Source organism: Thalassophryne amazonica, chromosome 4 (genome assembly GCF_902500255.1).
Source record: "Thalassophryne amazonica chromosome 4, fThaAma1.1, whole genome shotgun sequence".
NCBI lineage: Eukaryota > Metazoa > Chordata > Actinopteri > Batrachoidiformes > Batrachoididae > Thalassophryne > Thalassophryne amazonica.
Window position 1 is genome coordinate 89,807,838 of NC_047106.1, and position 24,227 is coordinate 89,832,064.

General features: G+C 39.4%; 1 protein-coding gene across 1 annotated transcript; it reads left to right on the forward strand.

Annotated features, from left to right (window-relative positions):
* On the forward strand, positions 1-24,227 carry LOC117509217 (transmembrane 4 L6 family member 5). Its single transcript, XM_034168942.1, has 6 exons — positions 1-159; positions 8,090-8,266; positions 13,716-13,784; positions 21,041-21,195; positions 23,309-23,501; positions 23,602-24,227. The coding sequence occupies exons 1-6, from the start codon at positions 157-159 to the stop codon at positions 23,614-23,616; spliced, it is 612 nt and encodes a 203-aa protein (XP_034024833.1). The 5' UTR covers positions 1-156; the 3' UTR covers positions 23,617-24,227.

Genomic DNA, 24,227 nt, shown 5'->3' on the forward strand with positions numbered 1-24,227 from the left:
ATCTTTCCTATGCTAATTTACCACATTGACTTTTTGTTTCCATACATGGCAATGGGCATGACTCTGTGGACAAGATATAAGTAGACCAGGTTCCTCCTCTGTTGTCAGAGCAACTTAACTGCGGATCCTTTATCTGTTCCAGCAGCATCAGGTCACATGGTAAGTCTGCACATTTTTATTTCATTTTCAGATCTTTATTGCTCTACTTGTGATAGTAAACTAGTAATAAACATCAATATGGATTATGCTCATTATTAGCATGAGACAGCTGTAGGGCCACAGTCAGGTGAAGAAACTGAGATAATGTCTAGCTGAGATAATGTGATTTCTGACTTGTGATCCTAATCCTGATCTTTGTGCATAAACACTCATCTTTGATCCTGATCAGTGACCTTTGTTCCTGATCACTTAAATTTGATTGTGATCTTTTATGTTGTTTTGTTTGTGTTGCGCCTCACAGCAAGAAGGTCATGGGATCGATTCCCACCTGTGACTGTTCTGTGTGGAGTTTGCCTGTTCTCCCCATGTTTGTGTGGGTTCCCTCTGGGTGCTCCGGCTTCCTCCCACATCCAAAGACATGCAGGTTGGGTGGATTGGAAACTTTAAATTGTCCGTAGGTGTGCATGCAGGTGTGAATGTGTTAGTTTGTCTCTATGCGGCCCTGTGTTAGACTGGTGTTCTGTCCAGGTTGTGCCCTGCCTCACACCCTATGACTACTGGGATAGGCTCCAGCCCCCTGTGACTCTTAACTGGATTAAGCAGATTTTGAAAATAGATGGATGTTTGTGTTGCCTTATTCACTGAATTTCAGTCATGATTGCTGATTGCTTTGTTCCTGTAATCAGGACCAATATAATCAGAATAAATGTCCAAAGGCAGGATTAGGATCAGAGAGATCCATTTCAAAGATAACAGTTCAAAGACAACATCCACCCCTAGGACTGGATCATACCAAAATTCACAGTCCCAGTTGCTGAAAGAAAAAAAACTTAATTTAGGTCAGAATGATCTGGATTGAGAGGATCATCTTACCTTCGTGCTTGTTCAAAGCAAATTCGGATTGCATCACCTTCATCCACATACATAGCTTTTTAGGAGTACTAAATCTAGATTACCAGCAGTCTAAGTGATACTGCATATCACGTCAGCTATAAGACATGTAAAACAAGTAGAACAACCAGAGTGGGGTCACTTGAAGTGTCTGTGTTTGAAGAAACAGAAAATGGCACAATAAAACAATCTAAACATCTTCCATTTAAAATTTTTCAAACGGTCAGTCCCCTTGTCTGACTAACAACAAATATTAATGTAGTCATACTTCAATCAATCAATCAAATTTTATTTGTTAAGCGCCTTACAACAACCTAAGTTGACCAAAGCGCTGTACATATAAAAATCGCATTTAAAATATAGTTAAAAAGAGGAACACGGATTCATTTGATTCCCAAGTCTAAAAAGACTAAGTATCAAAAGCACATCTAAACAAATACAACCCCTGGCAAAAATTATGGAATCACCGGCCTCGGAGGATGTTCATTCTGTTGTTTAATTTTGTAGAAAAAAAGCAGATCACAGACATGACACAAAACTAAAGTCATTTCAAATGGCAACTTTCTGGCTTTAAGAAACACTATAAGAAATCAAGAAAAAAAGATTGTGGCAGTCAGTAATGGTTACTTTTTTAGACCAAGCAGAGGAAAAAAAATATGGACTCACTCAATTCTGAGGAATAAATTATGGAATCACCCTGTAAATTTTCATCCCCAAAACTAACACCTGCATCAAATCACATCTGCTTGTTAGTCTGCATCTAAAAAGGAGTGATCACACCTTGGAGAGCTGTTGCACCAAATGGACTGACATGAATCATGGCTCCAACACGAGAGATGTCAGTTGAAACAAAGGAGAGGATTATCAAACTCTTAAAAGAGGGTAAATCATCACGCAATGTTGCAAAAGATGTTGGTTGTTCACAGTCAGCTGTGTCTAAACTCTGGACCAAATACAAACAACATGGGAAGGTTGTTAAAGGCAAACATACTGGTAGACCAAGGAAGACATCAAAGCGTCAAGACAGAAAACTTAAAGCAATATGTCTCAAAAATCGAAAATGCACAACAAAACAAATGAGGAACGAATGGGAGGAAACTGGAGTCAACGTCTGTGACCGAACTGTAAGAAACCGCCTAGAGGAAATGGGATTTACATACAGAAAAGCTAAACGAAAGCCATCATTAACACCTAAACAGAAAAAAACAAGGTTACAATGGGCTAAAGAAAAGCAATCGTGGACTGTGGATGACTGGATGAAAGTCATATTCAGTGATGAATCTCGAATCTGCATTGGGCAAGGTGATGATGCTGGAACTTTTGTTTGGTGCCATTCCAATGAGATTTATAAAGATGACTGCCTGAAGACAACATGTAAATTTCCACAGTCATTGATGATATGGGGCTGCATGTCATGTAAAGGCACTGGGGAGATGGCTGTCATTACATCATCAATAAATGCACAAGGTTACGTTGATATTTTGGACACTTTTCTGATGTTTAAGGATGATGAAATCATTTTTTCAAGAAGATAATGCATCTTGCCATAGAGCAAAAACTGTGAAAACATTCCTTGCAAAAAGACACATAGGGTCAATTTCATGACATAGGGTCAATGTCAACGAGCAGATCCTCCAAGGCTGGTGATTCCATAATTTTTGCCAGGGGTTGTACGTTTTGAGTTTTGTTTTAAAAGGGGCAGATCCGAGATGGCACGCAAGTCAAGGGGCAGCGAGTTCCAAAGTTTAGGACCTGCTACTGCGAAAGCACGATCACCCCACTGTTTGCTTCGAGACCTGGGCTGCTCCAACAAGTAGAGCTGTGCAGATCGTAGAAATCTGCTGGGCTGGTGAAGAGTCAGAATCTCACATAGATACGCAGGTGCGAAGCTGTGGATGGAGCAGAAAACAAACAGGAGAAGAGAGCACTGTTGCCTCACAGCAAGAAGGTCATGGGATCACTTCCTGTGGCTTTACTGTGTGGAGTTTACATGTTCTCTTCATGTTTGCATGGGTTTTGTCCAGGTGCTCTGACTTCTTTCCACATCCAAAGACATGCAGGTTAGGTGGACTGGAAACTTTAAATTGTCTGTAGGTGTGCGTGCAGGTGTGAATGTGTTTGTTTGTCTCCATGTGGCCCCATGACAGACTGGCATCCTTTCCAGGGTGTACCCCACCTCACGCCCTATGACTGCTGGGATAGGCTCCGGCCCTCCTGTGACCCTTAATTGGAATAAGTGGGTATAGAAATGGATGGATACATCCATTGTGGCTATATGCTTTAAATAAATATTTAAAGCATATATAAAGCCTAAATATTATTTCAGTAAATAAATAAATAGTTGTTTCATTCAGAATATGCCCACTTACTCCAGGGAAAACATTGCCCAACCCAATTGCAACCTATTATTTCCCATTTTCTAATGCAGCCAAATCCAGGCATGTGAAAGTTACATTAATAGTTTAATAGTTTACTTCACGAAGCATTTTAATTATTTAATTACCAAATATGCAGTATGATTTTCCTGGGAGGTCAAAAATGTGATGTGTAGTGTTTTTGTGAACAATTTATGATATACAGTCTGTAGAACTCTACAATGTAACTTCTCCCAATGGTGAATCAGTGTATGCACATAATATATATACTCATAGATTTGCATTTCTTAACTGTGAAGAATGAAGAACTGTGAAATGTATCAAATCTATATCTAAGTATTACAATATGTATCATATCTGAACTTACAGTTGTGCTCAAAAGTTTACATACCTTGGCAGAATTTTTTATTTTTTTGGCCATTTGTCAGAGAATATGAATGACAACACAAAACCTTTTTCTTTTCACTCATGGTTTGTGGTTCTGTGAAGCTATTTATTGTCAAACAACTGTGTTTACTCTTTTTAAATCATAATAACAATGAAAACTGCTCAAATGACCCTGATCAAAAATTTACATACGCTGGTGATGGCCCGATAACATGCACACAAGTTGACCCAAATGGGTTTGAATATCTACAAAAGGTAACCATCCTCACCTGTGATCTGTTTGCTTGTAATCAGTGTGTGTGTGTATGAAAGGTCAGTGAGTTTCTGGGCTCCTGACAGACCCTTGCATCTTTCATCCAGTGCTGCACTGATGTTTCTGGCTTCTGAGTCATAGGGAAAGCAACATAATTGTCAAAGAAAAGGTAACTGAATTGTATAAAACAGGAAAGGGATATAAAAAGATATCTAAGTGACTGAGAATGCTGATCAGCAGTGTTCAAACTCTAATTAAGAAGTGGAAAATGAGGAATTTTGTTGGAACCAAACCACAGTCAGGTAGACCAACAAAAATTTCAGCAACAACTGCCAGGAAAATTTTTTGGAATGCAAAGAAAAACCACAAATAACTTCACCTGAAATACAGGACTCTCTGAAAAAAAAGTGGTGTGGCTGTTTCAAGATGTACAATAAGGAGACACTTGAAGAAAAATGGGCTGCATGGTCGAATCGCCAGAAGAAAGGCATTTCTATGCAAATGCCACAAAGTATCCTGCTTACAGACCCACCAAAAAGCTGGTCTGAGGCCATAATATCAGTAATTCATAAGGAAGGAAAAGACCAGAAAGAGTGTACGTCTTATAGGCCCATTAGTTTATTAGGGAACGATGTCAAACTTCTAGGTTCAATTTTAGCAAAGCGAATGCAACTATATATTGGAAAACTTATTAATCCTGATCAAACAGGCTTTATAGCCGGACGGCAAGGTTCAAACAACATCAGAAGAGCTTTAAATATCCAGTCCACTGCCAAAAAATCTGACCACCCAACAATGTTTCTTGCGTTGGACGCCGAGAAAGCATTTGATAGGGTGGACTGGGGATATTTAAACTACACAATGGAAAGATTTGGATTCAGCCCTACTTTTATCAGTTGGATTAATACTATAAACAGAGATCCAATTTCAAGAATTCGAATTAATGGTTACTGCTCTGAGTTTTTCAAGCTAAAACAGGGAGTGAGGCAGGGCAGCACAGTCGCGCCAATTTTGTTTGCTCTCAGCATTGAACCATTGGCTGAACGGATAAGGATAAATGATCAAAGAGCTGGCATTATAGATAAAAGAGGCACAGAGCATAAAATATCTTTATTTGCTGATGATATACTTTTGTATATAAAAATCCATTACATTCTATTCCCCCGCTCATGCACTGTCTTGGCAAATTTGGTGACGTATGTGGTTACAAGGTGAATAAGGAAAAATCTGAGGCTATGATGATTTCAGGACAATGGCCGTGTCAGTTAAACTCTGATGTTAAATTTAAATGGGCAAAGGAGGGCTTCCGATACCTGGGAGTTATCTTAACATCCGACACATCAAAACTTTACAATTTAAATTATGGAAAACTAATATCCCAAGTTAGAAGTGATCTAGAGAAATGGCAGACACTCCCTCTGTCTCTTATAGGCCGGATAGAAACTATAAGGATGAACGTGTTGCCGCGATTTCTTTTTCTTTTTAATTCTCTTCCAGTTACAGTGCCTCATACCACTTTTAAACTCCTGGACAGACTTTTAACTAAATTCATTTGGCAAAATAAATGCCCTAGGGTGAGACTCAAATTTCTTTGCTCCCCAAAAGGTAAGGGTGGCCTAGCCCTTCCACATCTTAAAAGTTAGTTTTGGGTTGCTCAGCTAAAAGCTGTGGTCACATGGTGTAAATCAGATATTGACACGAGATGGTTTCAGTTAGAGCAGAGTTCAGTTTCAGATAGGCCAATATCAGCTCTCTTATTTATGGAAAGAAAACAATGGAAGAAACTTAAAATTCTGAATGAATGGATCACATTTACTTTAGGTGTGTGGGAGAAAGTTAGGAAACAATTTAAATTACCCTTAGTTTTGTCTAGAGCTTTAGAAATAACAAATATAGCAGATTTTTTTTGCCTGCGAGACAAGATGGAGGCTTTAGTAAATGGGCAGACAGAGGACTAAAAGTGATAGGTCAATTGTTTTCAGGAACAACCCTTAAATAATTCTCCCAGATACAACGAGAATTCAATATTCCAAGTAACAATATTTTCAGATTCTTTCAAATACGTCATTATCTTAAGAAGCACAAAGAATTTGAACAAATCAAAGCCCACCCAACAGATTTTGAACAATTTTGGATAGAGGTTGTAGAAGACAAAAAAATACAGAAGAAAATAATATCAGTTTTATACAAACTCATACGTATTGAGCTAGACGACAGTACATTAGATACGAAGAATAAATGGGAATTGGAGCTCAACACTATAACAGAGGACATAGACTGGGAGAAATCATGGGAAGATTGGCATAAATGTTTAAGCAGTCCAAATTGGAGAGAATTCAGCTGGAAATTAAGACTTAGATTTTTTAAGACACCTACTGTTTTGGCCAGCTATAACAACAACACCAGTGCCCTCTGCTGGCGAAAGTGTGGACAAATTGGTGATTTCTCACATTTTTTGTGAGTGTCCAATGCTAATTGTTTATTGGGAACAGGTGACTAAAGAAATAAAAAAGATTTTGGATCTTAATACACCAGTTAATATTTCACTGGTTATGTTGCTTGGTACAACACCTGGTGTTTTGGATAAGGACAAAACATACATGCTAAGAGTGCTTGTGTTAATAGCACATAGACTCAATGGACTCAAAGACTGGGATCTGTGAACTGTATGGAAGACATCACTTCAATACTAAGACTTAAGAGAGAGCCATACTTAAGGAAATGGTCATCTGTAATCACCTACTTTGAGATTTTGGGAATTTAGAGTGCACCAATGCCTATTTATTTTCCTTTTTTAATGCTATTTCTCTCCCTTTTTTTAAAAAACCATGTCTATAATAACAAATGGCAAGTGTAATTCGGTTTTTGTGAGTGTGTGACTATCTGTCAAGGAATTGTTTTAATAAAAGTTAAAAAAAAAAAGTATCCTGCTTACAATACACCAAACAGCACAGAGAACAAAGTGGAGTGACGAGACCAAAGTTGAACTTTTTGGCCACAAAAAGACTACATTTGGAGAGAAGTCAACAAGGCCTATGATGAAAGGTACACTATTCCTACTGTCAAACACGGAGGTGGATCGATGATGTTTTGGGGATGTGTGAGCTACAAAGGCACAGGAAACTTGGTCAAAAGTGATGGCAGGATGAATGCAACATGTTATCAGAAAATACTAGGAAAATTTGCACTCATCAGCCCAGAAGCTGCACATGGGATGAAGTTGGATGTTCCAACATGACAATGATCCAAGTGAAAGTTCTGGAGTGGCCATCTCAGTCTCTTGACCTCAACATCATTGAGCCACTCTGGGGAGATCTCAGATGTGCAGTTCATGCATGACAGCCCAGTAATTTACAGGAACCTGTGCCTTTTGCCAGTAGGAATGGGCAGCTTTACCATCAGAGCAAATAAAAAGCCTCATCCACAATTACCACAAAGGACTCGAAGCTGTCATTGATGTTAAAAGGGGCAATACATGGTATTAAGAACTGGGGAATGTAAACTTTTGCTCAGGATCATTTGGGTAGTTTCTGTTGTCATTATGATTTTAAAAGAGTCAACACAGTTGTTTGACAATAAATGGCTTCACACAACCACTAACCATTAGTGAAAAAATGTTTTTGTGTTATCATTCATAATCTCCGAAAAATGGCCAAAGGAAAAAAAAAAAAAACAAGAATTCTGCCAGGGTATGTAAACTTTGGAGCACAACTATACACACTGACATATTTACAAGAACTTACATTACCCAACAACTTACATTAGTTTATAGCTCATTATGTTTGTCTACATTTCTAGAAAAAACATACCTTTTAAGCTGATACCATTTCACACCACTATGATGCATTGTTGCATATCTAACTGAGACAGCAACAACTGATATCATCCATGAGGACTCGTGGTTAAACACCTGCTAAGTTATAAACTGCTAACTGTCTGAATTAAACGCCATTCTGAAGGGTTTGCTGTTTAAATCTAATTACACGTTTATTTTATATTTACGACTGTATATCTCTCCCTTTAGATGTGTGTTTCGTCATCATTACGATGTGTTGGTTTCTCGCTGGTTCCCCTTGCAATTGTCTGTATGCTGTCCAACATCCTGCTGTTGTTTCCTGAGCTGAAGTACAACTTCTTATTGGAGGGACATGTGACCAGAGAGGCCACATGGGCAACGGGTCTGTGGGGCTCCGGGTTTTTGGTAAGATAAGAACAAGATATACTCAACAAAAATATAAACGCAACACTTTTGGTTTTGCTTCCATTTTGTATGAGATGAACTCAAAGATCTAAAACTTTTTCCACATACACAATATCACCATTTCCCTCAAATATTGTTCACAAACCAGTCTAAATCTGTGATAGTGAGCACTTCTCCTTTGCTGAGATAATCCATCCCACCTCACAGGTGTGCCATATCAAGATGCTGATTAGACACCATGATTAGTGCACAGGTGTGCCTTAGACTGCCCACAATAAAAGGCCACTCTGAAAGGTGCAGTTTTGTTTTATTGGGGGGGGGGATACCAGTCAGTATCTGGTGTGACCACCATTTGCCTCATGCAGTGCAACACATCTCCTTCGCATCATCCGTGAAGAGAACACCTCTCCAACGTGCCAAACGCCAGCGAATGTGAGCATTTGCCCACTCAAGTCGGTTACGACGACGAACTGGAGTCAGGTCGAGACCCCGATGAGGACGACGAGCATGCAGATGAGCTTCCCTGAGACGGTTTCTGACAGTTTGTGCAGAAATTCTTTGGTTATGCAAACCGATTGTTTCACCAGCTGTCCGAGTGGCTGGTCTCAGACGATCTTGGAGGTGAACATGCTGGATGTGGAGGTCCTGGGCTGGTGTGGTGACACGTGGTCTGCGGTTGTGAGGCGGGTTGGGTGTACTGCCAGATTCTCTGAAACGCCTTTGGAGATGGCTTATGGTAGAGAAATGAACATTCAATACACGAGCAACAGCTCTGGTTGACATTCCTGCTGTCAGCATGCCAATTTCACGCTCCCTCAAATCTTGCAACATCTGTGGCATTGTGCTGTGTGATAAAACTGCACCTTTCAGAGTGGCCTTTTATTGTGGTCAGTCTAAGGCACACCTGTGCACTAATCATGGTGTCTAATCAGCATCTTGATATGGCACACCTGTGAGGTGGGATGGATTATCTCAGCAAAGGAGAAGTGCTCACTATCACAGATTTAGACTGGTTTGTGAACAATATTTGAGGGAAATGGTGATATTGTGTATGTGGAAAAAGTTTTAGATCTTTGAGTTCATCTCATACAAAATGGGAGCAAAACCAAAAGTGTTGCGTTTATATTTTTGTTGAGAAGAGGTGGAAGCTATAGTTATTGATTTAGACTTCTACCACAGCATCTTCAATATAAAAGCAAAAACTATGTGCACAAGGTGCATACATTTTAGACACTTTAGAATATATGCCCATCTAAGACCCCGTGTCCATATAACAGAAACCTGCTGAGATCGCATTCAAAAATTTTTCATCCCAGTGCTTCAGATCAGCACTTTCGTAAAAATAAAAAGTCTTCCTTGTGTGATTTGTTTCTATGACAACAATAATCAGCTAATAACTAGCTTATAATGTAAAATAGATAAAAGCACTCACCATCAGCAGGGGCATATTGTCTGTCTAGTCTGCTATCATAGATGGGCTCTCTTGTCTCTATTGTTCATGGATTTTCAAAATAAAGCGCTCAGAGCTGCCGCACAAAAAGACGCTGGAGGTAGCCGCATGAGGCTACATACATACTCTGTTCTCATTTAAAGCTATTTAAAAAAGGTACTGGTGCTTGGTAAAAAGCATTAAATGGACATGAAGCCTATGACAGGTGAAAGGTAGTGATGACCACATGACGCCTCATGAAGCATATGCTGTTTTTTCCAAATTCACTAGATTTCAGTCTCTTGTCAAATCAGTGGGCTCAAAAAATAGCAAATGCTTCATGAGGCCTCATTTGGCCATCACTAGTGAACAGTGACGGGAATGCAGCATATTTATTTATTTATTGAAAGTTATAAGTAGTTGACAATGACAGAGCTGTTATAATTTTGCCTTTGTACGCCACCAGAATGGAGTTGGAATGATACAATAAAGATGTGAGAAATGGCACAAAGACACTATGAAAGCAACCCAGGACTTTTTAAGGTATCAGATGCTGGGTTCCAAAATTCGAGTATTTATGGACTGCAAATGATTTTCAACCAAATATATATATATATATATATATATATAAATATCTGCAAATTAGGCACTACATTACAAATCATAAAGAAAAAGAGCGAATTGGCAAATTCCCAAATGTTATCGAGTAATAATTTCATTACATTTTTAGAAAAAAGTCTTCAGGTAAACAAACCTATTTCCCATCTTTATAAAAGACTTTCAACAGATCTGTTTCAGAATATGTACAATGTCAAGGAAAAATTGGAATTAGAATCTAATATGATAATAGAATACGAGCTGTGGGATCAACTTTGTGACAGCAGTCATAAGGGAATCAATGGTCAGCAGTGGAAGGCGTTTGCCTGGAAACTTAAAATCTAATATTTCTATACACCCTTGGTTATTTCACATTTTGTAAAGGATTCCTCAGCAGCTTCATGCTGGAGACAATGTAGCAAAATAGGGGATCATACACACATATTGTGGGACTGTCCAGTCATTTTGAGTACTGGAAAAACATTAAAGAAGAGATTGAGAAAATTGTTAAAAAGAGAAGTCCCCTCAAATATTGTTTTTTTTTTATTTTTATTCTGTGTTACACCAGTTGATGCTTTCACTGCTGACCAAAGATATTTATTTATTTATTGTTGATTGCCAAGAAAATCATTATTGTTAATTGGAAGAATGTGAAGTCACCAACGGTAACTGAATGGAAACAGAGGCTAAAACAGGTATATAGTATGATGGAAAAAATGACTGCATCATTACAAATGAAAATGGACCTTTTTAACCAGAGTATGTGTGTGGGTGCATTATCTTTATTATTGCACTATATAATATGTATTTATTGGTGTATGTGCTTTTGTACCATATGCAGCAATGATGATATATATTGTACTTTTATTATTACTATTTTTATTTTATATTATTTTATTATTATTATTATTATTACTACATATTTTTAGTACTTGTCTCAGGTATTGTTCTGTTTTGAAGAAAAACAAAACAAAACCCTTAAATAAAAAGTAAAAAAAACAAAACAAAAACCCAAAGGTGCAGTGTGTGTGTGTGTGCGTGCATGCGTGCGTGCGTGCATGTGTGCGTGCGTGAGTGAGTGTGTGAGTGACTGTGTGAGTGAGTCATCTTCCTCTTAAAGACTTAAAGCCTATATTTTGGTGTCACGTGACAGATTTTCTTCTTTTTAGTAACAACATTCAGACTCAGCTCAACTGACTAAAGATAGAAACTGTGAATCACAGTTACAATGCTGTTCAAAAATTTGGCAACAAGGGACTAGGTCAAATGTATTTAGAATCTAAATTAAAATCTGCTTTCTTGTAATGACTAGATAGATAGATAGATATTGGAAAGCTTTAATTTATTTGTTTACTTGTTTTTAAGTTGTCAGTACAGTGAAGTTTTGGACAGTGACACAATTTTGGTAATTTTAGCTCAACTCTGAAGGAGTTATAAACCTTATTTATTAATTTTTTTGGACGTGAGTAGAACTGGGCCAGGTTTCATATAGCAGTCTAATCTTGGATAAATAAACTCACTTATTAGACTGTTTGGTGTTAGTTGATGCACAAAGATTGATCTGAATCTGATCCAGATTAAACATCTATCAATTCTAAAATCACTTAAGTATCTACTTGTTAGATGTTTTATAGTTGATGCGCAGTTGTATCCTCCATAAACAGAGAAGAGCTGGTTCTAGAAGAAACCACTATATGCACTGCAGGCAAAGGACAAGTGGTCACAAAAAAAGAAAAATGCTTTTTTTTTTTTTTTTTTTTTTTTCTTATTTTTTGATCCCATACTGATATGCTGGCAATATCACCCAAGTCATCCAGAGGCATACATTTTTAACTTATGGTTAAAACTTTAACCAAACTAATTTTGGACAAGTTATTTAAATTAACGTCACGTCTTAAGTTTTATAAAGTGAAAATATCAGATATATGTTTTAGTTTTAAAGCAATGCACTAATTTTGAAGGTTTAAGTGTGGACATGCTGTGCCCAGGTGCATTATGGGTACCTCAGTACATTCACGACAGAAGAAATGCATTTGAGATGCTGTGATCAGGCTGCACACGGACAACAGCATTAAACTCTTTGTGTCTAAAACTCTTGTGAATATATTCTCTGGGTTTATAGATGTTGTTATTGTGTTTCTTTTATGTAAAAATGCCAGAAGAAGCTCAGGTTGCTCCATTATTTTCAATTGGAATCATTGCAGTCAATTCCTGTTTGCTATTAGAGTGATGCTTATGTCAAACACTGTCTGCCGTCTGTGTTCCAGAGTAATATATATAAGATGTCTGAAATTCAGTTTGCATTTATTCAATTCCACGCATCTTAAACATAGCAGAGATGGATTATCTGGAATTTTGTTTGGCAGGTTGTCACGGTCTCTACTGCCATCTACTGGCCAGTAGTGTTCATGGCAGTATTCGCCCAAGTACTGAGCATCCAGTAGACAGTTATCTAATTACAACTTGGCTTATCTAATTACAACTTGGCTTTTTTTTTTTTAAATGCCTTTTTTTTTTTTTACAAATAAAAAAAGGCCATATTTTGCAAAAGCACATTTATCTGTAAACACCAACACACGACACACCTCATATTGACATGTTGGTTTACATAGAATGAATGAGTCAACCAATCAGTGTTAGCGGAGGCACAATTTACCCATAAGCCTTTGCCATATGTCTGTGTTTGTTACAAAACTTCAGAATTAGTGCATTATTCAACATTAAAATATATATGTTATATTTTAACTTTGTACAAATGACAGAATTGACATTAATGGAGTTATTCTATCAGTATTAATTTTATTTATAACTCAAAACCATAAGTCAGGACTGCTTTATTTTCCAAGACCTCCACGTCACGGCAATGCTGTTATTGAGTAAAGAGTTGATCTTCCCTGCGTCTGTAAGCTATGTAATAAACATGAGTTTTTAGCAGGAGGCTGGGCACTCAAAGACAGAAGTGTTGATTCTACTTTGATACTATCAGAAGAGATTGTGGTGTTAAAACTCAAAATAGCTTGTTGTAAGTGTACCGGAGACAATACTGTAAGTTATTGGTTATCTGTAGCTTCCGATAAATTTTTGGGTAGTTTATCGGTTTAGCTTTATAAAAGATAACTTTTCAGCTAGCTCATTATCTGTTATTGAAGCTAATATTTTGGTTAGCTATGCTCACCACTGATCTGATCCATATTACGGATTAAGCAGATATTTGATAATTTTTAACAATGAAAAACCCTTTTGATCTGTATAATATTTTGTAATGTAATTTATCTTATGAAAAGCCACGTCTAACAGGACTTTCACCTTGAAAATTTGCAAACTAGTGTTGCCGGAAGTTTGTGCTCTATGAGTGCTGTGCTCTAGTTATCAAAAGTAATTGTATTTTATTCTGGAAATTAAGATATTTATGTCTGATGTCAGGTGCTGCTTGGAGCGCGATCTTTCGTACTGAGCAGTAAAACCAAAGGCTGCTGTGCTTTTCGAACTGAGGTAAGTCGACACTGACAGACTTCCTGACTGAGTTTTAATTCATTTATGCACTGTACTTGACCAGCACTTCTACTACTGTGCAGTAAAATTAAATCAGTGCTTTAGGTTTTGTCTGAACTTGCCACCGTTACTCTTGTAATCAGGGGTGTTATTAGAGTAGGATCTTGAAACATCTGGAGCTTAGCTCACCCTATAAATCTTTAGATTTTCACTGGATTCCTGTACCATTTCAAGTTATTTCAGAGTAGAGTGAATATAAGATGTGTGAACCACCATCCTCTGCTTTAAAAAAAGACCAGTCATGTACACAATTTGAGAACAAAAATAATTAAGTAGTACTGCCTTTGGTGAGAGCTGAAATCTGTCATTGCACCACGGATGTAAAATAGCTCGAATGCACAGCAACACAAGAATGTTGTTGGCTGGGGGGGTAATTGAGTGGCCATTGTTCCTTTTCATGTTGGGTCTGTCCGCTCTGCCATTGGTGGGCTGGAGTCTGGTGTCTCTCCGCGGGGCTCGGCTCATATGTGGCCCTCCATGCCCCTGCCTCTCCCTCTGTGTTTGTGGGGCCCGCCTGTCTCCATCTGGCTCCTCGGCTGCTCCTGCCGCTCTTGGGTCTCGCGTCTTCCTTGTTTTAGGACTGCCGGGCAGGGTGGCTTGTCCATCTACGGCTGTTGGTTTGTTCTTCCCCTGAGCTTCCGGTGCTCCTCCGGGACTGCCCGCCTCCCCCCCCATCTTGTGGTTTCCCTGGTGCCTCCGTTGGGTTTGGGAGTGGGCTGCGGGGCCGGGTGGGGCCGGTGTCTGTGGCCCGCTCTCTGCACTGTGCCTCTCCCTTCTGCCGGCTGCTTGGGGTTGGGCCTCACATGTCACATCCTTTTATTTATTTATTTATTTATTTATTTTTTGCAGCATGTCACTATGCATCTTTTTTGTGTAATTTCACATACTTCCATTGTAGTACTAATCTAATGCCAGAATCAGATACAGGCATCAACAGCTCAGATATCTTGATTATCTTAAAGGTACAGTGTTACAATTTTACACAAAATAACATTGCATCTTGCTGAGTGCATAACATAAAGTTCAAAATATACTTAACCCTAGATGTCCGATTGTGCTAATTCTTTTTTTTTTTTGGTCACATCCTTTTAATGCACTTCACCAGCTCAGTACATGCACGAACATCATATTGGGTTTTAAGTAGCACATTATAGGGTTCATGTAGTTTTGTGGTCAGGTGTTGGGGATGGGTTTGCAGGGGAGTTTGTGGCGCAGTTGTGTGCTGCAGCCTCCCACAACGATCTCCATCCGCCACTCCTGACCTGCCATTTTAATGCACACACTTTATTTCTACTCATTTATAGTAAACACATTCACTAATTTAGAGTTGGGGTCACTAGGCGGTGGTGGGGTTTGCAGGGCAGGCTGTGGTGCAGCGGTGTGTCATGGCCTCCCACAGTAGTCTGCCACATGCCGTCTCCTGCCCTGCATTTAATGCAACACTTTATCTTTGCTCAGTTCGGGGGTCGCACACAGCAAGGGAGATTAATTATAACCAGTGGTGGACACAGATAACCAAAAAATAACTTTGATAACAGATAATCAGATAACTGAAATTATCTTTGATAAAGTTAAAATGATAAACCACCCAAAAATGTATCAGAAGTTACAGATAACTGATAAATTCCAGTATTGTCTCGGTACACTCGCAACTACTAACAAGTTGATTCTGAGTTTTAACACCACAATTGCTTCTGGAAGCATCAGAGGTGATGACAGACCCAAACACTGAGTCAGCATTTCTGTCTTTGAGCATCCTGCCCCCTGCTGGAAACTCCAGTTTACTACATGGCTTCCAACACAACCGCAGATGAAAGGAGCCACAAAGCTAAACTTTCTACTCAATCACAGCGCTGCTGTCAGGCGGAGGTCTTGGAAAATAAAGCAATGCTGACTTATGGTTTGGTGTATAAATAAAATTAATACTGATAGAATAACTCCATTAATGTCAATTCTGTTATTTGTGCAAAGTTAAGATATAACATAGATCTTTTAATATTGAATAATGCACTAATTCTGAAGTTTTGTAACAAACACAGACAGATGGCATTCTGGGTAAAATGTGCCTCTGCTAACACTGATTGGTTGACTCATTCATTCTATGTAAACTAACACGTTAATATGAGGTGTGTTGTGTGTTTACAGATAAATGTGCTTTTGTAAAATATGCCATTTTTTATTTGTAAAAAAAAGGCATTTTCAAAAAAAAAAGCCAAGTGGTAATTAGATAACCATCTGATATAACCGGTGTCAAAATAAATAGAACACTGCTATGATCTACTGGTGCCAGTGCGAGTTTTGGCCCTTTTTCAGCTGATATTTCATTCGTGCGAGAATTTTTTGGATCGCACCGAGTTTCAGGTTAATCGCGCATCCTGCATCGCTTAGTATACATGGAGTAACGAGCTGTGATTAACATCTCATGACACCTCCTGATCGGCGATCGTATGGTCAGATGAAAATCAAACCTGTTTGATATTCTGGTTGGCCATCGTGTGGCAATCCTGCTGCTGAAGCGCTACAAGCGTCCAACCTCGCGCACTGTGCTTGTGCAAATGCCGCAGACCTGTCTTGTAATTTTTTTTTTTAAATTTTGATGTCTCCCATCGAGAATTTTTGTAAAATAAGTTTTGAAAAAAAAGCTCCTGTTTATGTTCTGCTTCTGGGAACATGAGTATGACGTGTGGTTTTTGAACGTACAATGTGTGTGAGAACATAAATTGTGTGCTCTGAACTTTTACACCGTGTGGTTTTGTCGTACAGTTTGAGCTGGAACCGAGTATAGTGATTGAAAATATCAGACCAGCTTCAGGGAGAATACTGCCATGAACACTACTGTCTAGTAGATGGCAGTAGAGTCCTTGAAAACTTGCCAAAACAAAATTCCAGATAATCTGTGTGGCTACGTTTAAGATGTGTGGAATTTAATAAACGCAAACACAATAACGTCTATAAACCCAGAGAATATATTCATGAGATTTTTAGGCACTAGAGTTTAATGCTGTTGTCCGTGGAGCCTGATCAGAGTGTCTCAAATGCGTTTCTCATGTCGTGAACGTACTGAGATTACCCTATCCTACCCATAATGCACCTGGACACAGCATGTCCACACTAAAATCTTAAAAATTAGCGCATTACTTTAAAACTAAAACATATATCTGATATTTTCACTTTTTAAAACTTCAGATGTGACGTTAATTTAAATAACTTGTCCGAAATTAGTTTGGTTAAATTTGAACCATAAGTTAAAAATGTATGCCTCTGGATGACTTGGGTGATATGGGGTTAAAAGAATTGAGTTTTTTTTGTGACTAGTTCTCCTTTGCCTGCAGAGGATAGAGTGGTTTCTTCTAGAAGCAGCTCTTCTCTGTTTGCAAAGGGTAGAACTACACATCTGCTATAAAACATTTAACAGGTAGGTGCTCAACTGATTTTAAATTTTATAAGTGTTTGTAGTTGTTCAGCTTTGTTTACCACGTTAACAGTCTAAAAATTACTGGACAAAAATTTATCGGAAAATAATTAGTCCGATAATGGTTTTCAAAGTTATCTGAAAAGATAATCCGATAATGAAAACATTATCTTCGATAATTATCAGAATATCATGGGGTTGGTAGATAGGGTGAGTGTGGCATGTAGGGTTGGCCCAGGGTGGCTGTGGATGTCTGGGGCTCTGGGGTGGGGGGTCTGCCTCACCGGTTCTGCCATGGTCTCGGGGCACTACTACTACTACTACGGAGCCCAGGGTCCCGCGGCCTGTTGGGGGGGGTGGGGGGTTTTGATGGGGCACGGGTGTTGGCACTGGGTTGTGGACAGCTTCTGGGGGGGGTTGGGAGCTGTAGTATCTGTGGGGTGTTGCCCCGCTCTCACTTGGGCGATCTCCCAATCTTGGACTTTGGTGTTTGGGGTGGGGTATGGGGCAGGGGGTGGATTGGGGCTGGGAGGGAGTTTGGGAGTGGTCCTGCTGTTTGCACTGGGGGGGGGGGGGGTCTTGGGTGTTGATGGGGCCTCGTGTGCTTCCTAGCACGGGGGATTGGGTCTCGCCTCTTGTCTGGGGGCTGGGCCATGCCCTCATATGGCTCAGTGGTCCCTGTCTGTGCTTTGGGTTCGGATGCAGTGGCTCCTTTGCTCCCCGCCGCCGTTCGCTCCTCCCTTTGGGGGCCGTGGTCCGGGTGGTGTGGTTCTAGGGCCCCCCCTTTTGTGGGTCCATGTTGGCACCCTGTGTACTTCCCTTGGGTATGGGGTTGCTTCCTGTGCCTCCGTGGGGGGGGGGCATTCCGGTCGTTCCCCTGGTGGTTAGTCGGGCTGTCCCGGTGGCTCTGGTGGCTGCCCTTCCTGGCCCCCATGCCCTTCCTCTGCCCTTTGTCTCCTGGTTTCTCCTGGGGCCCTGTGTCCTGGACCCATTTCCGTCTGTTGTGTGCAGTCGGCCATATGGCTTCTGACGTGCCAGAGTGGTCCACGTCATATGGTAAGTTTTTGTACTTTTGTCTTGGCCCAACACACAAGCCACAGTAGTGATCAGATATTTAGCTGTGATCTGGGTCTCTATGTGTGGATAGTTGTGTGTTTGTGGCCGTCACCACAATTTGGTTTTGGGTGCTCTCAAGGGGATCAAGACTCTGGTGTCCTAGATAACGGTATGGATGCTCACTAAATAGACAACAGACTGTTGTTGTCACTGTTTGTTCATGTGCGGTTGTTTGTCCTAGTAAAACACTGTGGAGTGTTTTAAGTCCCGTCTTAAGGCCCACGTTTATTCCTTGGCTTTTAACACCGCGTGAGTTGTACGGTCCTTGTGTCTTATTTTATTTTTATTTTATTGAAATTTATTTTTTTTATCATGGTTTTATTTATTTATGTATTATTTTATCTTATCTATTTTATTGTTATTATTGCTATTTTCCGTGTCAATGCTTTTGTTGTGCAGCACTTTGGAGACTCGGGTCTGTTTAAATGTGCTTTATAAATAAAGTGGATTGGATTGGATAGAAGTTGTATGGTTGGGGCCTCGTCTCCTTGGTGTCTCACTTCTCATCACTGCACAGTTATTGCCTTCACCACTTGTCTTTCGTTGTCTGTCTTTGTGTTGTTTTGGTGGTCGGCCCTTCCTGATAGAAGTTGTCGGTTGGCTTTGAGTAGGATGGTGTAGGCTGATCATGAAGGGCAGATGGGGTCTCTCACACACACACACACACACACACACACACACACACACACACACACACACACACACACACACACACACACACACACACACACACACACACACACACACACACACACACACACACACACACACACCACGTTCACTCACGCACTACATACCTTCTGTCTTGCAATAATAAATTGCATATATGTGTATTAATGTACATAAATGGTTCTGCCAGTGTGGCATTTACCATTACTATATACAGTAGTGTTCAGAATAATAGTAGTGCTATGTGACTAAAAAGATTAATCCAGGTTTTGAGTATATTTTTTATTGTTACATGGGAAACAAGGTACCAGTAGATTCAGTAGATTCTCACAAATCCAACAAGACCAAGCATTCATGATATGCACACTCTTAAGGCTATGAAATTGGGCTATTAGTAAAAAAAAAAGTATAAAAGTGGGTGTTCACAATAATACGTAATAGTGTGGCATTCAGTCAGTGAGTTTGTCAATTTTGTGGAACAAACAGGTGTAAATCAGGTGTCCCCTATTTAAAGAAGAAGCCAGCACCTGTTGAACATGCTTTTCTCTTTGAAAGCCTGAGGACAATGGGACGTTCAAGACATTGTTCAGAAGAACATCGTAGTTTGATTAAAAAGTTGATTGGAGAGGGGAAAACCTATACGCAGGTGCAAAAAAAAAAAAGATCTCCAATGCTTTAAAATGGACAAAAAACCAGAGATGTGTGGAAGAAAACGGAAAACAACCATCAAAATGGATAGAAGAATAACCAGAATGGCAAAGACTCACCCATTGATCAGCTCCAGGATGATCAAAGACAGTCTGGAGTTACCTGTAAGTGCTGTGACAGTTAGAAGACGCCTGTGTGAAGCTAATTTATTTGCAAGAATCCCCCGCAAAGTCCCTCTGTTAAATAAAAGACATGTGCAGAAGAGGTTACAATTTACCAAAGAACACATCAACTGGCCTAAAGAGAAATGGAGGAATATTTTGTGGACTGATGACAGTAAAATTGTTCTTTTTGGGTCCAAGGGCCACAGACAGTTTGTGAGACGACCCCCAAACTCTGAATTCAAGCCACTGTTCACAGTGAAGACAGTGAAGCATGGTGGTGCAAGCATCATGATATGGGCATGTTTCTCCTACTATGGTGTTGGGCCTATATATCGCATACCAGGTATCATGGATCAGTTTGGATATGTCAAAATACTTGAAGAGGTCATGTTGCCTTATGCTGAAGAGGACATGCCCTTGAAATGGGTGTTTCAACAAGACAATGACCCCAAGCACACTAGTAAATGAGCAAAATCTTGGTTCCAAACCAACAAAATTAATGCCTCGCAGATGTGAAGAAATCATGAAAAACTGTGGTTATACAACTAAATACTAATTTAGTGATTCACAGGATTGCTAAAAAGCAGCTTGAACATAATAGTTTTGAGTTTGTAGAATCAACAGCAGATGCTGCTATTATTGTGAACACCCCCTTTTCTACTTTTTTTTTACTAATAGCCCAATTTCATAGACTTAAGAGTGTGCATATCATGAATGCTTAGTCTTGTTGGATTTGTGAGACTCTATTGAATCTACTGGTACCTTGTTTCCCATGTAACAGTAAGAAATATACTCAAAACCTGGATTAATCTTTTTAGTCACATAGCACTACTATTATTCTGAACACTACTGTATGCGGGGTGGGGGTGGGGGTGGGGGGATCTCAGAAACTACTTGCATAAAGGTGCAACAAGCCTCTCGATGGTTACAACACGTCTTGAGGCTGCCATTGTTGCTAGAGAATTATTTTGATTATTTTATTGTGTAGAAGTTATTTTGTTGAGTAACTTTGAGGATATGCAGGTTATACAAAATTGACTGATTAGCATTTGTTTCTTCAGATATATTAAAGGTTGTACCTGAAAAGAAGGGATGTCAATTTTTGACCAGGATTGCAGAAACGTGATTTCAGCGTAAACTCTTTTTGATTGTCATAGATCTTTTACTGTGTGTGTGTGTGTGTCCAGATGTTGTGTCAGCTGGTATACTCCTGTGTTTGCCTGTTTGTTGCTGGCTTTTGCTGCCTGGTCAGTGCCACCGGCCTCGTCCAGGGTCCGCTGTGTCTGCACAACTCCGAGTCAGGCCCAGTCTGGGACGTCCCTCTAAAACCTCACGCAGATCGGTAAGAGCACAATGTTAAAAATAAACTGTATTATCTTATGGTACATCTGTCTGGAGTGGCCAGTTCCCAAAAACGGAATGACTGTGCAAGAAGGAAACAAGTGAGGGAGGACTACAAGACACCCACACAACTCTGAAGGAGTTATAGGCTTCTGTGGCTGTGACTGGACCAACTGTGAATCGTGAAACTTTTGTATGTTGTATCATAAGTTATACACAGCTTCATAGTGCAGTTGAACAGAAAATAATTTTCTTAAAGATAACAGGTGAAAGTTGAGTTACTGTTTGCCAGAAGGCACATGTACAACCCCAATTCCAATGAAGTTGGGACGTTGTGTAAAATGTAAATAAAAACAGAATACAATAATTTGCAAATCCTCTTCAACCTATATTCAATTGATGTGTAAAATGTAAATAAAAACAGAATACAATAATTTGCAAATCCTCTTCAACCTATATTCAATTGAATACACCACAAAGACAAGATATTTAATGTTCAAACTGATAAACTTTATTGTTTTTGTACAAATATTTGCTCACTTTGAAATGGATGTCTGCAACACATTTCAAAAAAACTTGGACAGGGGCAACAAAAGACTGGGAAAGTTGATGAATGCTCAAAGAACACTTGTTTGGAACATTCCACAGGTGAACAGTTCAGTTGGAAACAGGTGAGTGTCATGATTGGGTATAAAAGGAGCATCCCCAAAAGTCTCAGCCCTTCACAAGCAAAGATGGGGTGAGGATCACCACTTTGTGAACAACTGCGTGAAAAATAGTCCAGCAGTTTAAGAACAATGTTTCTCAACATTCAATTGCAAAGAATTAGGGATTTCATCATCTACAGTCCATAATATAATCAGAAGATTCAGAGAATCTGGAGAACTTTCTACATGTAAGCAGCAAGGCTGAAAACCAACATTGAATGTCCGTGACCTTTGATCCCACAGGTGGCACTGCATTAAAAATTAATATCATTGTCTAAAGGATCTTACCGCAGCTCAGGACATCATGTCCTTCAGACTAAAGAGGAAAAAGACGATCCAGACTGTTACCAGCACAAAGTTCATAAGCCAGCATCTCTGATGGTATGGGGATGTGTTAGTGCCCATGGCATGGGCAACTTACACATCTGTGATGGCACCATCAATGCTGACAGGTGCATCCAGGTTTTGGAGCAACACATGCTGCCATCCAAGCAGCGTCTTTTTCAGGGGCATCCCTGCTTATTTCAGCAAGACAATGTCAATCAAACTGTCTGAGGGAGTTTGTCCTTACGACTGTTGCCTATATGCTTGCACAGGGGGGTTGGTAAAGTTGGCCCTTACCCTTGTGAAGCCCTTTTGCCCTTTTGGGGGACTTATGTTGTGATTTGGCATTATAAAAATGAATGGAATTGTGTGTGTGTGTTTCTTCACAAATGTAAGTTGTGTTTGTCAAGAGAAATTGCTTTCCTTCTGTCTGTCTGTACAGCAAAATCTTCCATGTCCTAAAACTCAAGAACTGTAAATTTCTCAAAATCGTAATTTTTATAAAAGAACACCGGGAGGTCAAAGCTCTGCCTGCCAAAAATTATGTATTGCTGAAATTAAGAAATGCCTTCTTTACTGAATTTTGTGTTTCAAGTAGGAAGTTTACCCGAAGCCAGGAAATGTTCACCTCACCTGCTAGATGGCGGCAAAGGCTGCTCAAAAAGCTTCCTTACCCTTAAGGGCAATTTACTTGAATATATTGTGAGCACACAACATTGACAAGAACTAAAATGCGAAGATCACCTTTTTCTGTGAGTCATATTAACTCCACCACAAGTGAAATCACCTGAATAACAGCTGTAATGCTGAAGATTATGTAACTAATGTCAAGAAAAAGGATGAAAAGATTAACAAAAGAAAAGCGAACACATGAAAATTCAGTAAGCTATATCTTATATATTATACTCCAATTCTAAGGTGGAACTATGCTAATATATAAAGGTATATCTAAATAGCTTAAAAGGAAGAGTAAAATAGGAGAGTAGAAAAGAGTAGAGTAGAGCCACTTAGGTTCCTGGTCTTGAGAACTAGGGATGGTGCATGCACATCAAACTAAGTGATGGTTGTTTGTGTGTCCCTCAGCGATGCTGGCTATCTGTACAACAGGACTCTGTGGTCTGGTGTGTGTCTGGAGCCCAAAGGTGTTGTTCTGTGGAATGTGGTTCTGTTCAGTGTGCTGGGTGCCGCCAGCGGCATGCAGACTCTAATCTGTGGAGCAAACATCCTCATCTCATTCCTGGGAATCATCCTGGGAAAGGGCTTTTGCAACAATAAGGTGTGTGTGAAGAAATACTGTTTTGTTTTTACATTGCAGATATTTGGGAACATTTAATACGTCGGCTCACAAAAAACTGTTCTCTGTGTCTGTGCTACAGATCAGTCCAGCTTGAGACAAGCCATCGTGGATCCACTTTTAAAATTATTCACACAACTTGGGGAACTGCCTTTATTGTCCTTGTATGTTATCCTCTGCATTTAAACCATCCTACTTACAGTGAGAGACCATCCACCCACGAGGAGCAGTGGGCGGCCACAGTCTGGCACCCAGGGACCAACTCCAGATGGAGAGATACTGCCTTGCTCAGGGGCAGACCCTAACTACTAAGCCATTAGTTATTTATAATGCTAATTCTTCAGCTAATTATTCATTTATTTTATTAAAATGGATTTCTCTGAAGGAACATATTTTCTGTTGATATTCAAGTGAAACATATTTCAAATATTTTTATGTTCATAGTATCTGAACATTATTGAAACAGAGTTTTAAATGTTTGATATTTTTATATTTATGTCAGAAAACACTACTGTACTTTACATAAAAACATATGTAAATATATGTTATATAATATAAAATGTACTGTAAATGACTTTCAAGAACATGTTAAAATAACACATCATGTATACATGTACTGTGTCATAAATTTAAAAAATATGTGTTGTTAGATATTATCGTGAGACCGACTCAGATCTTTTGTTTAATAAAACACGTTTAATAGAATAT